The following is a 13,180-nucleotide window of genomic DNA, read 5'->3' on the forward strand; positions in this document are numbered from 1 at the left end:
ACGTTGAAAAAAAAAATTTAAAAAAGAAATTTGATAAAAAAAAAAAAAAAAAAAACAGAAATGCCAGGGGGGAAGCATCCACCCATAACCAAGCCCACAAGACCCTGAGTTCTGCCCCCTGGTGCCATACTGTACCTTATTGCATCTGGCAGGATGAACCTGAGAACACAGAACCCCTGAATCTCCCGTTAAATCTCTTGATGTACTGTGTTGAGGACCAGAGGTAGAAAAGGTATTCTTTCATTATTCACTCAGTCAACCAACAGACGTGAATGGAAGACCTGCTATGTGCCAGGATTGGAACTGGAATGAGCAACGAGACATTTCTCTTGTCCTCCAAGAGTCAAATGTGGCATTGGAGGCACATTTTAAACATTCTATTCAGAGGGCACCTGGGTGGCTCAGTCAGTTGAGCATCCAAGTCAATTTCAGCTCAGGTCATGATCTCGCGGTTCATGAGATCGAGCCCTGAGTTGGGCTCCATGCTGACAGCATGGAGCCTGCTTAAGATTCTCTCTCCCTCTCTCTCTTTGTTGCACGTGTGTGCACCTACACTTCCCCTCCCTAAAATACCTACATACACACATTCTATTCGAGTACAAGTCTTCTTACCTCTAATTATCAGGATCGACACTTGGTTGGGTTTTGAAAAGTCATTTCAAGCAGGGAATGATTTTCTAAAAAGTACACACACCTACCTTCAGTTATTTCAAATTAAAACTTATAAACATCGTCTCATTTCCTAGCCTTCCATACAACGTTCAAGTTTCTTCTTGGGGTAAAGCCCACTGGCTGGTGCTATAATGGCATTTCCTCTGGGGCCCACACCCTTAAATGTAGGGTACCCAACGTCCAATTCAAGTCTCAGTCAGTGAAGCGTCCAACTTGGGCTCAGGTCGTGAGCTCACGATTCATGGGTTCGAGCCCCACGTCGGGCTCTGTGCTGACAGCGCAGAGCCCGCTTCAGATTCTTTCTCCCTCTCTCTCTGCCCTCCCTGACTCACACTTTCTCTCCCTTCCAAAATAAGACAGTAAATAATTAAAAAATAAAAAAATAAATTAAACTAAATTAAATTAAATTAAATTTTAAAATGGCGAGAGAACTTGAAGACACTGGCAAAGCAATTTGAAGGCATAAATTTGCTGAATTGTTATCTGCTCCCCATCACCCCAGCCTTTAACCATTGTCTGGTCCTTACCAAGACCCTAATTTTTTTTTTTTTAATAATTCACCTTTATCAATACTCAGTATTGCACAGATGCTCTCTCCTTTTGCAGCCTTTTTCATTACTATGTGAAATATCTTTAATTAAATAAACTTACTATGGTAACCCTAAGCAAGAATAGGTTTAGAAGCAAACCACCTCGGCTCGGTGGGAGCCTGGCACCCTGGCGTCTCCTCCAGCTGGAGGGAGCAGGTGTGAACAGGTGCACTCTCTCACAAGCCAGTAGACATAAAGTGCAGCTGGCCTCGGTCGGCACCACCTGGGATGGCCCGGGCAGCTTTGATCAGCTCGGCTGAGTGAGGTCAATTGAGATGTTCCCACCGCCCCAAAGGACTGTCACCAGGAGAAGCTACATGTCAGGGAGCCAGGAAAGCATGGAGATGGTTCAGCGAAGCCCGGAGGAATGACTTCAAGGGTGTCAAGCAAAGAAGGGGCAAAACGGGGACTCCCGGCCAAAGAAAAAGGATTTGCAAGGGCACGGAGGCACGCGAAGAGCGAGGACAAGGCGGAAACCACAAGGAGAGACTGGACTGTAGGGTCCCCAATCCGTATGTGAGCACAAGCTGCGTCCAGGATTCGGCAAGCGTCCTACCAGCGACACCTAACAGTGAGGACGCCGTGTCTAGGACGTACTGGGAGACGCAACAAGGCTCAGATCACTGTCTCCAAGCTGGTCCTCGCAGCGTAACAGTGCCTCACCTCGCGCACCCCACCCAGCCCACCCAGAACAGTGTGAGGAATGGCACCCAGCAGCGGGTGGGAGGAGCCAGGACGCGTGTGAGACAGAACCACACAGGTTAGCCCCTGGGTAGACAAGAGGAAGGAGTTGGCATGGCCTATCAGCAGCCTCCACCACTCACCTCCCCCAGCCCCAGAGCAAGTCCCCTCCCACAGCCAATAAGCAAACTTACAAGTGATCACGTGACCACGCGACTGTCCTGTAGGACCGCCCCCCACTCCATGGGCAGCAGCTCAAGCCACGCCCACACACCTTTCCCACCTGTTGCCCCCCCCCCCCCCCCCCCCCCCGCTCCCCAAAGCCCTCTCCTAAACAGCCTGGCTCCCCAAAGCCCTCCCCCAAATACCCCGGCTCCCCAAAGCCCTCCTCCCCACACCCTGCTCCCCAAAGCCCTCCTCCAACTACCCCCACTCCCCAAAGCATAGCCCCTATGCCCCGCTCCCCAAAGCACTCCACTCCACACCCCTGCTCCCCAAAGCCCTCCTCTAACCACCCCCACTCCCCAAAGCACTCCACTCCACACCCCTCTCCCCACAGCACTTCTCCTATCACCCCTGCTTCCCAAAGCACTCCCCCCCAAACCCCTATACCCCAAAACAGCCCCCACAGCCCTGCCCCCCAAAGCACTGTGCTCTTCTGTACCGCTAAGCACTGACCAGGAGACCCCTTCATCTGCCTGGTTCACGTGGGGCAATCCTTCAACCCAGCTTCTCTGAGGGTCTGTCCCCAATCTGACAATGACCCAACTCCCATCCCCGAAAGCAGAGCTGGGGCTATCTCGGGTGACAGCAAAGTTTTATTTCTTCATTGAGGTACCTGCTTTGTGATTCATTTCTCTTTTGTCCATTTGACTGCTTATGTGGTACATTTCACAGAAAGACAAAAGAAAACAAATGTCTGATCGGCCCCCAGAGAGAAGAGATCTATGTCATAACCAGTACCTATTATGCAGCACTGTTCTGAATGTGATTATTTCCCCAGAAAGTTAATGTCACTGACATAGGTTTTGCTTCTCAGCCCAGGCCACTTACTGGGGCACCAGAAACCAGCCTTGTCTAAGGGGGAGTCCTGAACACACACCACTTTGGACGAAAAACTGCTTTTCTGTATTTGTGATGCGGACAATATCAGACATCAGAACCAACGTCCGGACCACCCCGGTCCGACCAACTTGGAGCACGAGGGACATCACAGGATGAACCAGACCTTCACTCGGGCAGAGCAAGGATGGGGTAGTGTGGGATCAGCCAGCAAAAGAGAGTCAGGTGACCTCCCAGGAGGTAAGACACTTTTCTGCATCACAACAGTGAACCTTTTACTCAGGGGCCTCCTACTCAACAGGCTACTTGACTATTTCTCAAGCTCATCAAATTTCCTTCTGCAATTAATTTTTCACCAGTGGGATAACGGCTCATTTGCTTCCTTATGGCCTGGCCTGCCTTCAGGTGTCTTAACATATGGGTAACAGTCCAACACTGTGCACATAACAATTGGTTTCGTTTGTAACACATTATAAACATACAGACCCACTTCACGTTACCAAAAGGGGTGGGACCAGTGGTCTCATTCCTCAGGGAAACTTCGTGAAATTTAGCGTCTGTGTAATCAGAAAGGAAAAGGGCAGGGGCGCCTGGGTGGCTCAGCCGGTTAAGCTATCCGACTTCAGCTCAGGTCATGATCTCGCAGTTCACGAGCTCGAGCCCCATGTCGGGCTCTGTGCTGACAGCTCGGAGCCTGGAGCCTGCTTCGAATTCTGTGTCTCCCTCTCTCTTTGCTCCTCCCCCACTCATGTTCTGTCTCTTTCTCTCTCTCAAAAGTAAATAAAGGAAAAGGGCAGCAGGTACCCGAAGGCCTGCACTGGCGCACAGCGGGACGGTGTCTTGGCAAAATGAAACGGATCCTTTACAGAACAAAGTGGTGTCGCATTGCTTTGCAGGGGGCACCGGAGTGCACGCAGAAGGGCGGAGGCGGTGACGCTTCTGGGAACGCACTAGTGACGATGGGCACTTCCCACACGTCAAAGCCTAGGAAAATCTGCCATCACAGGACCGAAGGAAGTGAGAGCCGGACTTGAGGGCAGTGTAAACCAGGCCCCGGGAGAGAGAAAAACTGACCGGAAGCCACAAGCCTCAGGGCTGCGGAGCACAAAATGTGTTACCACTTTTCTCGGGATGCTTTCGCACAAGAGGAGGGGAAACGATGGAGTAGAAACTGTCATCGCAACGCTCTGGTGCTTTCTGGGGAGAAGGAAGGGAAATACGGGTATGCTAAGAACACTCTGGACACTGCCTAAGTTGTGTCCACTGAAGAGGGAGTGTGTGTGTGTGTGTGTGTGTGTGTGTGTGTGTGTGTGTGTGTGTGTTGGAGGAGATGCATCGCCACTTACCTTGGTGGGGATTCGTGCCGTCACGAGGAAGGCTCGGCATGACGTAAGCACCTGCAGAATAGGAAGACAGCATCAGTATAAGTACCACCAAGTGGGACTGATGGGTTTGGGCTTTACCCACAGGTCAGAATGGCACAGGAGCCTCGAGAGGCCACGGGGCTGGGTTCCTGGCCTGTAAGAAGAATCGGTGAATCAGGACAGCCTCCTGGCCACGTAGAACTCGTTTTCCTCAAGAGTCACCGCGTGAAGGTCCAAACTGAACAAATCACTTGTGAAATCTCAAGATGAGCAGTCCAATCAACAGCCCAAGGGACCAAGAGATTACTTCTGCTGAGTGAGCACGACAGGTCTCTGGGATGTTAAGATACAGAGACCCTGCATGCAGTCGTGAGCCCCGCTCCCCCCCCCCATATCAGCAGCAGACTGAATGAAGAAGCCTAGGGCTCTGTGACACCTTCCTCACCACCGCCACCCACATTTGCCTGCTTCCACTCCCTGTGCACGAGCGGAGAACATTCACACAGTGCACAGACAACGTATCAGGGGATGCTTCCAAGGTGTCCCCAGCTGTGTTTCTCAGCTGGGCCTCCCCCAGTCCTCGAGAGAACACTTATGGAGGTTTCGATTCCAATACTCCACTAAGAACATCTGTGCAGTCCATAGGGCCCCACATGCTTCTAGGACTGCTCTTAGCCAGCAGAAGCCCTTGTGAATACAAAGAGGTTGGAAATGGTTTGAACTCATCCCCGGAGCAGGGATCCCAGTCCACAACCGCCAAGGTGGGAATATGGTGCCACTCTGCAGCTTGGAGGTCTGGGCAGGCCCCAGGGCCTTTGCACTGAAGAAAGGAGTCTCCAGTACTTAAGTTCTGATGGGAGGACTGGCTTCTTCATTTCTCAAAGAACTTCCCCATCGCTAAATTTATTATTTACAACACAGCCCACACATTTCTCTCTTCCAGGGGGTCTTCTAGGAGCAATCCCCGGTCTCTTCGAGAATCTTCGGCCCACAAAATTCTCTGCACAGGGCCAGATCACAAAGCTCACGTGGCCAGAAAGGACTCAGCATCACCTGGTCAGTGACCTGAAACCCCGCTGCTTACCACCATCTCAGCTTCTAATCTGAGAGCAGGTTCCACAGAAACTCGTCTTTGCTGGGTTCACGCCAGAGCTGGAGACGGAAGCTGGAGCTCCGGACCCCCAATCTAGAATCTTTTCAGACGAGCAAGAAGCTCAACGGCACAAGCCCCAGACAGCAACGTGCAGCCTTTTCAGTATTTGGATAAATGTATCAAGCTCTGTGAACGTTCCTTCCAACAGACGTTGGTCCCACAACACCCAGGATCACGTCAGAAGCACAGGAGCAACCACGGCCAATACTGTCGGGTACGCTGTTCTAACAGGCTTGTGCGCCCCATCTCCTTGAGTCCTCTCAGCACCCTAAGAGCTAGACTGGACACCGTTATCACCCCCATTTTAAGAAGAGGAGACTAAGACGCACAGAGATGATGGAACTCGCCCGGGTGACCCAGCAAGCGGGTGGCGGAGCTGAGACTTGAACCTAGCATGCTCTGGGCCCAGAGACCGGGCTGCGGACTCTCGAAATTCCAGAACCCACTTCCAGGTGGTCCTCACCCATGCAAACACGGATGAGCCACAGAGCTTTAAAGCCGGAAGGAAGCAGCGAGCTGAAAGCGTCATCAACAGGATGAGGGATGTTGGAGGTGCTGAGGAAAAGAGCCAGTCCCTACTGGTCTGCCTGCCTGTCCGTGCGTCTGTCTTCTAGGTGCCTCCCTGATCCCGTCTGTGCAGCTCTCAGTCTGTCTGCGTCCCTCCCCTCCCCTCACTCCTCGCTCGGCTGTGGCTGCCACTGTCCCCAGCACACTCCCTTCCCCCCTTTCTCACCCTCTCCTCCTCCTCCAGCACCTGCCCCTGCCTCAACTCCGCCCTCACTTCCCGGGGCTTCCCAGATGCTAATCTGCTAATCTGTGAGCCTGCAATTTATTTACGCCTACTGCCAAACAGCAGACGCCAACCACGGAAGGAACACCGCATTCTGGAAGGATAGTTCATCTGTAACACAGTCACAGAGAAACTTGCACAGAACACGAATAAAGGTGACAAGGCACCTTTGACATGGCGAAACAAGGAACACATGGGTAATTACAAGGCCCCCTGTGGGGATCTAATTCAGAAGTCTCAGAAACTGGTCTCCCACAAGCATCCCAACCACTGATGTGAGCACGAGGTACGGGCCAGCCTTCCGCCCTTCTCTAAGTGTTGTACTTTGGGGAGTAAAGTCTCCCACAAGCAGCCAAGGCATCACATGACCTGCCTGCCCTCTCTTGACCAGCCCTTTCCTGATCAGTCAGCACAGGGCACTTCTAGGGGCCACTGGGAGAGTATTAACTGGGTCACTACTTTGTAAGTTTATTTATTTATTTTGGGTGAGAGAGAGAAAGCACGCATGGGGAAGGGGCAGAGAGAGAGGGTCCCAAGCAGGCTCCACACTGTCAGTGCAGAGCCCAACATGGGGCTTGAACCCACAAACCATGAGATCATGACCTGAGCCGAAATCAAGAGTCGGATGCTCAACCGACTGAGCCACCCGGGTGCCCCGGGGTCAGTACATTTCTTTTCTTTTCTTTTCTTTTCTTTTCTTTTCTTTTCTTTTCTTTTCTTTTCTTTTTTTATCTTTTCTTTTTTTCTTTCTTTCTTTCTTTCTTTCTTTCTTTTCTTTCTTTCTTTCTTTATTTTTAATTTTCTTTAACATTTATCTATGAGACAGAGAGAGAGCATGAACAGGGGAGGGTGAGAGAAAGAGGGAGACACACAGAATCTGAAACAGGCTCCAGGCTCTGAGCTGTCAGCACAGAGCCCGATGCGGGGCCCGAACCCATGGACCGCGAGATCATGACCTGAGCCGAATTCGGACACTCAACCGACTGAGCCACCCAGGCACCCCAGTACATTTCTTTAAAAGAGAGGGGAAGAAACTCAGAATGTTCATGTGCATCCACCTTTTGAATGACGAGCAATCAATCTCTTGGCCACAGGTAGACATACGAGGTTCTCACGATCACTTCTGCCTCCCCTCAGGCAACAACCCCGTTCGTGATCTGCGGTCCTATGTGCCAAGTCGCCTTCTTGAAAAATAGTTTCTGAGTACACAGTGTCCTCCGGAATTTGGACACAGCCCAAAAGAATTTGTTTGAAAAGAGACGCATCCACGTGGGAGCCCAGGCTTTGAAGGAAGCAGCTTTGTGCCGGCTGGTCCCCATTTCTGGTGGTCACCTAGGGCTCCAGAGGCATGAGGACCCGTCTTAGAAGGTTTGGGAGGGGAGGGGATGGAGTGGGTGAAATCCTCCAAAGCTGAGCCAGCCTCTCCCGAGACTATGCCCACTTGTAAGCACAAGAATGTAGCAGTCATTTGAAGCAAGAGTGAAAAACTACAAGCCGCTGCTACTCCCAGAATCGTGCCTCTTGCTCCGTTGGCACAAACTGGGCCAGTAAATGGGGCTACGCTCATGCTGGAATCCCCAAAGAACTCAGTCTCCTAGCTTTCCTACTTGGCTCCAAGAGGGCCCTGGGGCGTGCGGCCTTGGAGGTCTTACGGGCACACATACGGCTTCTAGCAGCTGAGGGGCGATCACACAGGAAACCCCCGCTTCGATTTATCCTATAATAAGCACCACCTCGGTGCTGAGGTCACAAGCATCTTGCTCGCAGGGTGACCAAACCTTCCCATTTGCCCAGGACGTTTCTGGGCTTAAGCACGGACAATCCCAGGGTCCCAGAAACCCAGGGCTCCTGCTCACCCTCCTTGCAGGGGTTTGGAATCAGGAAGGCAGATTTAAAGTCTGGCTACACCACTCACTAGCTGCCTAACCCTGACAGAGTCCGTCAACTGCCTGATGCCTCAGTTTCCTCCTGTGTAAAACAAGAAGAATATTCCTCTGCAGGACAGATACTATCGTTTTAAAGTAAGATACAAGTGTAGATAAAGCCCGAGCCCAGCACCGAGGAGGTCTCGGTCAAATACCAGCTCTTCTATCGTTAACAGCAGGTGGGAACGCGTCTTCAATTTAGGTGCCCAAATTAGGACGAAGCAGTCACACTTACTGATTTTCAAATGACAGCTTCTGGCATCAGAAGGAGCCCACCAGGGTTCCGAGACACCGTCTAGGCTGAAATTTTCAGTTCAGTATATTTTCTCACAAATTAAAAAAAAAAAAAAAAAAAAAAGCGAGGGGGTGGGGGGGATCCGAAGAAGCATTTGTGCTTCACCGAGGAACCTCAGTCACTAAGGGCAAGCTATTACCCCCGCCCCCCTCCTCCGGGAGGCCCATTCTTCCACAGAGGTCTTAGCATGCAAACCACATTTTCAACCTCCATAATGCATTTCCTCTCCCTTTCATTGAAATGCAGGCAGCAGCCTGGTTCCCTCTGAGGCTTCTGGGTTCAACTTTTAACTTCAACATTTCACTTGGAAACACTTATAAAACTCCTCCCCACCGCGGAGACTCACAGCTGAGCAGAGAAGCCTAAATTTTCTTACGGAAATGGTATATAATGAGGTCGACTACAGAACCCTCTCACTGCTTACAATGCACGCTTATTAAAAACTGAAATAAATACCCGTTTCACCCTCTTTAATAACTCCATTTGCCTACAGCCTACCGCTGCACAGGCAATCCATAAACCCATCCCTCCTCAATCCACTCTCTCGTGCAGATCACCAAGAACGCCCGTCCTTTAAGATTGGGCTCCACATGGCATTCAAAAAATGGTCTCGTACCCCCAGAGTACTCTCTAATTTGCAAGCAAATGAAATGATGAAGGCCATTTAATACATTTACCCTCTTCCAGGGGCTCCAAGTGAATCACAGACAAGACCTCATTCATCCAAGATACACACTTCAGGGAGAAAGAGGGGCAGGTGGCAAGGACCATCATCACCACTGTGGAGGTGCTGAGAGTCTTGTGAAAGATCGCCCAGAAAGTTGAGCTAGAATAAAACGTCTCTCCCGGCCCCGAGCCTCTTAACGTCCACGGTACACAGCCATGGGGCCCGTCACCCTCCCGGGCCAAAGCAAGAGGACACTTCACCCAAAAGGAATACAAACAATACATCCTTTTCATGCAACTTCTGGCCCCAAATCCCTTATAAAACTGGATCGCCATACTTTCCAGTATCTGTCTCTCTCTGTCATTAGTAGATGTTCCCTGACAAGGCAGTAGAGTCTAGTGTGGGATCTGAAAACTACAGCCTGTGGGCCAAATCCAGCACCCTACCCATTTTTGTGAATAAAGCTTTATTGGGACACAGCCACACCATTTGTGTGGCAGAGCTGAATAGAAGCAACAGAGATTTTTACGGCACACAATACCTAAAATACTTACTATCTGATCCTATACGGAAAACGTTTGCCAACCCCTGGCCTCGCGGTTTAAAGGAGAAACTCTGGGGCCGGGTTGTGTGCATTTCGGTCCAAGCTTCACTACTTACTATCTGTGTGACTTAGGCAAATGACTTCGCCTTCTCCGTGACTCAGTTTCCTCTTCTGTAAAATGGGGGCAGCGATCGTACCGACACCCACGAAGCCGTGAGGGTTAAACGGGCTCATCATGTAGCGCTCAGAGGAGTACTGGCAGATGTAAGAGCTACAATAGCATGATATTATTTGTATGTCGACATTATGATGAAACTGCAGATGCCCACGACAGTATTAAACTAAGACCGTTACCCACACTTAGCCTGGATTTAGCTCAAGTAGCCGAGCGACCTAACAGAACAAGTCGCGATCTTCGCGGACGTAAACGTACCCGAACCGAGAACAAGGGCATTGGAACAGGTCCCCGTGTCACCTTCCTATCTCAGGGTCCGTGACTGAGGCCCCTGCTCCAGGACCCCGCTCCTCTTTGGTCTGTGTAGACGACCGGGAATGCCAAGTCCCCACTAAATGTTTGCAAAGAAGAATGAGTTCCTTCTTGGGGCCCTACTCCCTGGAATGACAGATGTTCCGTCAACAGGGGAGCAAGGCTTTTGTTCTCTAACACCTGTGCAAACCCATTTCTTTGTCACCTGGTTATTTGTGCCATTGTGCAGAAAGGGAGTGTTTTCACACAGCTCGTCAGACAATCGCTTCCTTCCCTCTGCCGCCCCACGACCGCAAGCTGTAGGGCATTATCAAAGCATAAAAGAAAACAGAGTAAATGCTTCCCCACAGATGAACATGTGGCTGCTTCAAAACATCAATTCTCCTTAATGTCACTCCCTATCACATCTTCTTCTCAAAGCGCCGGCTGACACAAATCTCTGGAATGGGCCACACTGATTCTATGAGGACACATTTTTCAAGGCGGAATGATCCCGAGAAAAGGGGCCACCTCCTCGGCTATGAGTAAGAGTCTGATACCCCTCAGGGTGCCGGGGGGCTCGTGTCAGGCTCTGGGGTGTGGAGGGGTCCTGCCCAGAGCTCTCGGCCCCCGGTGGGCGGTGAACTGGGGGCTCCCAGGTCTCCCTGTGGCATGTGCACTTAGGAAGGGATCAGCCACCGGTGTCCCCGCTATGTGCTAGATGAACTCACCAACGGTAAAGTCACAGTCGTGCGAGGAGCACAGAAAACCTGCCAGGTGGAGGTAAAGGCCATATGAACCCAATGAATTCACAAAACTTCTCCTGCTTCCCCAGTACAGGCCCAGCCAGCCTCTCCTTGACCATGAGAGTCACCAGAACCCAAGTGTAGCTACAAGTCACAGAGCGACAAGAGTGCTGGGGAAGGATGCATCCAATTCCTTTATTTTACAGAAGGGGAAGCAGACCAGGAAGGGTTAAATGACTGAATGATACGTCAGCATCCAGGAGAGTTCCTCTGTGTTCCAAGCGACAGAATGTTAAGCACAAATATAGTTTTTAACGGAGAGCTCTCATAATCCGCCCCCCCCCAAAAAATAAACCTCCCAAAAAAATACAGTAAAGCAAGAAAACACCCAGAGCTCAAGAGGGACAGAAAGCAGACGGTCCCTCTGGCTGCCCTTACCAGGTGGATGGACTTTTCTTCCATGTGTGACCCCTCTCAAAATTCAAACCCCAGGGATGGGGACCTCCCAGGCATGGCATCCAACCGAGACCACAAAGAGTCACTCGAAAGAAAAGACCAGTGACAAAGAGTGCTGGATCCGGAGGCAGTGAGCCCGGGTGTGGATTCCCACTAGACCTCTTCCTACCAGCTGTGTGACCTTCGGCAGGTTACTTACCTCTCTCTGCCCCTCCTCTGCGCACGCTTTCTCTCTCTCTCTCAAAATAAATAAACATTAACAAAAAATTAAGACCTAAGAGACAGGCGCAAAGTTGGTAGAGACGAAGCCAAGCCCAGCTGTCCCGCTAGGAAGAGCCAAGCCCAGATGGGCATCCCCTGGGCTCAGCTTCCTTCACAACACCTCTCACACTCCAGGAAGCAGAGCCAGCCCAGGGGAGAGCACCCCCAGGGTAACTGCAGCCTCCCAGGGAATTAGAAGAGAATTTGCATTCCTGCATGGAAACTGATACAGAGGAGGAATGGACTTGGGACCCGGGCCACTGTGAATTCACTTGAACGCTCTCCCACTTACCAATTACACAATCCCTCCGAACCTTATTCTTCTAACCTGTAAAATGGGTAGAGCACCGCATCTGCAGGAGAGTCGTGAGGCCTCCAAAGTAGTTGTGAAACGCCAGCACTCTCTTAGACACGCTTAACCTCCTTCACACCTGAGGCCAACGCCTGGCCCAAACTCTCCACGCCCCCCTCCTGCACGCCTGTCCTCGGGGGTCACTCACGCACCCATTCGCGTCAGGGCACTGGGCTCCGGAGAGGGAGCGCCCACGTGGAGTCCGCACCCCAGGCGCCCAGGACAGCTCGCGGAGAGTAAGCGTTAGCGAGCATCGCCGTCACGCGTCCTGAGTGACTCAGGTGGCCCTCTCGTTCCTTGACCTTCCGGTCTGCTCAGTCACTCCCAGGCCACGGTACCCATTGCTTAAAGCCGTGCCACCTCTGGATTTCTAATTCGGGCCGCCCTCTAGAACGACAACCTTCCAGCTTCTCCTCAAAGTGCGACCCGCGGGGCCCAGGGCCTGGCATCACACGGGAGCTTGTTCAAAGGCAGAGACTGAGGTCCCCACCCCTTGCTCACTGCATCGCATCTGCACTTACTAAGATTCCCTGGGTGACTTCTGTGCACATTACGGCTCGCCAAGCACCCGTATCTCTCCCCCCACCCAGCTACCCCACTGGATTCCTAACCCCGGCCTGCGGGGCCCCTGAGCATCCCACAGCCTCTCTTCCCGTCAGCCCCCGCCTCTTGACCCCACTGAAACCGCACTGAAACCCTTGCGCCACCGCCCACACCTTCCTGGTGCCTTCATTCCGCCCACAGAGACCTCAACTCTGGATGAACCCCCCGGTGGCTGGTCCCGCGTGCTGAGGTGGCCGCCGAGCGCAGCTGGAGAAGCCACCCAGTCCGCACGCTGACCCCACTTCCTGCAGCTGCGGACACGCTGTGCCTCTGGCTCCACTGGGAAAACAGAACTGATCAGACGGCATCGCCGAGGACATCCCACTGCAAACCTACACGCCAGCACCTGCCCGCCCTCCTCCTCGGCCTCTGAAGAGCCGGAAGGAAAGCCCCATCCCTCCACCGGGGCTCCCGACGACCCCCCACCGACCTGTGCTGGGACCTGCCCGTGCCTAACGTCCACAGACAGGGCGCCTGGCTGGCTCAGTCTGCTAGGCCTCCAACTTCGGCTCCGTTCATGATCTCGCGGTTCATGGGTTCGAGCCCCGCGTGG

The 13,180-nt window shown here is 52.1% G+C and overlaps 1 protein-coding gene and 1 long non-coding RNA gene across 16 annotated transcripts in view; one reads left to right on the plus strand and one right to left on the minus strand.

Moving 5' to 3' along the window:
* Positions 1-13,180, minus strand: part of CARMIL1 (capping protein regulator and myosin 1 linker 1) — a 310,815-nt gene that overhangs the window by 192,610 nt on the left and 105,025 nt on the right. For all 15 annotated transcript variants that reach the window (XM_045057041.1, XM_045057036.1, XM_045057039.1 and 12 more), the window contains exon 3: positions 4,352-4,402. In XM_045057041.1, the coding sequence (XP_044912976.1) occupies positions 4,352-4,402 (51 nt within the window). The remainder of the gene's footprint in view (positions 1-4,351; positions 4,403-13,180) is intronic.
* Positions 1,482-13,180, plus strand: part of LOC111560405 — a 36,729-nt gene continuing 25,030 nt past the window's right edge. Inside the window, exons 1-2 of the long non-coding RNA XR_002742154.2 lie at positions 1,482-2,022; positions 2,983-3,245. This is a non-coding gene — a long non-coding RNA (uncharacterized LOC111560405). The remainder of the gene's footprint in view (positions 2,023-2,982; positions 3,246-13,180) is intronic.

Source organism: Felis catus, chromosome B2, assembly GCF_018350175.1.
Source record: "Felis catus isolate Fca126 chromosome B2, F.catus_Fca126_mat1.0, whole genome shotgun sequence".
Taxonomy (NCBI): Eukaryota; Metazoa; Chordata; class Mammalia; order Carnivora; family Felidae; genus Felis; species Felis catus.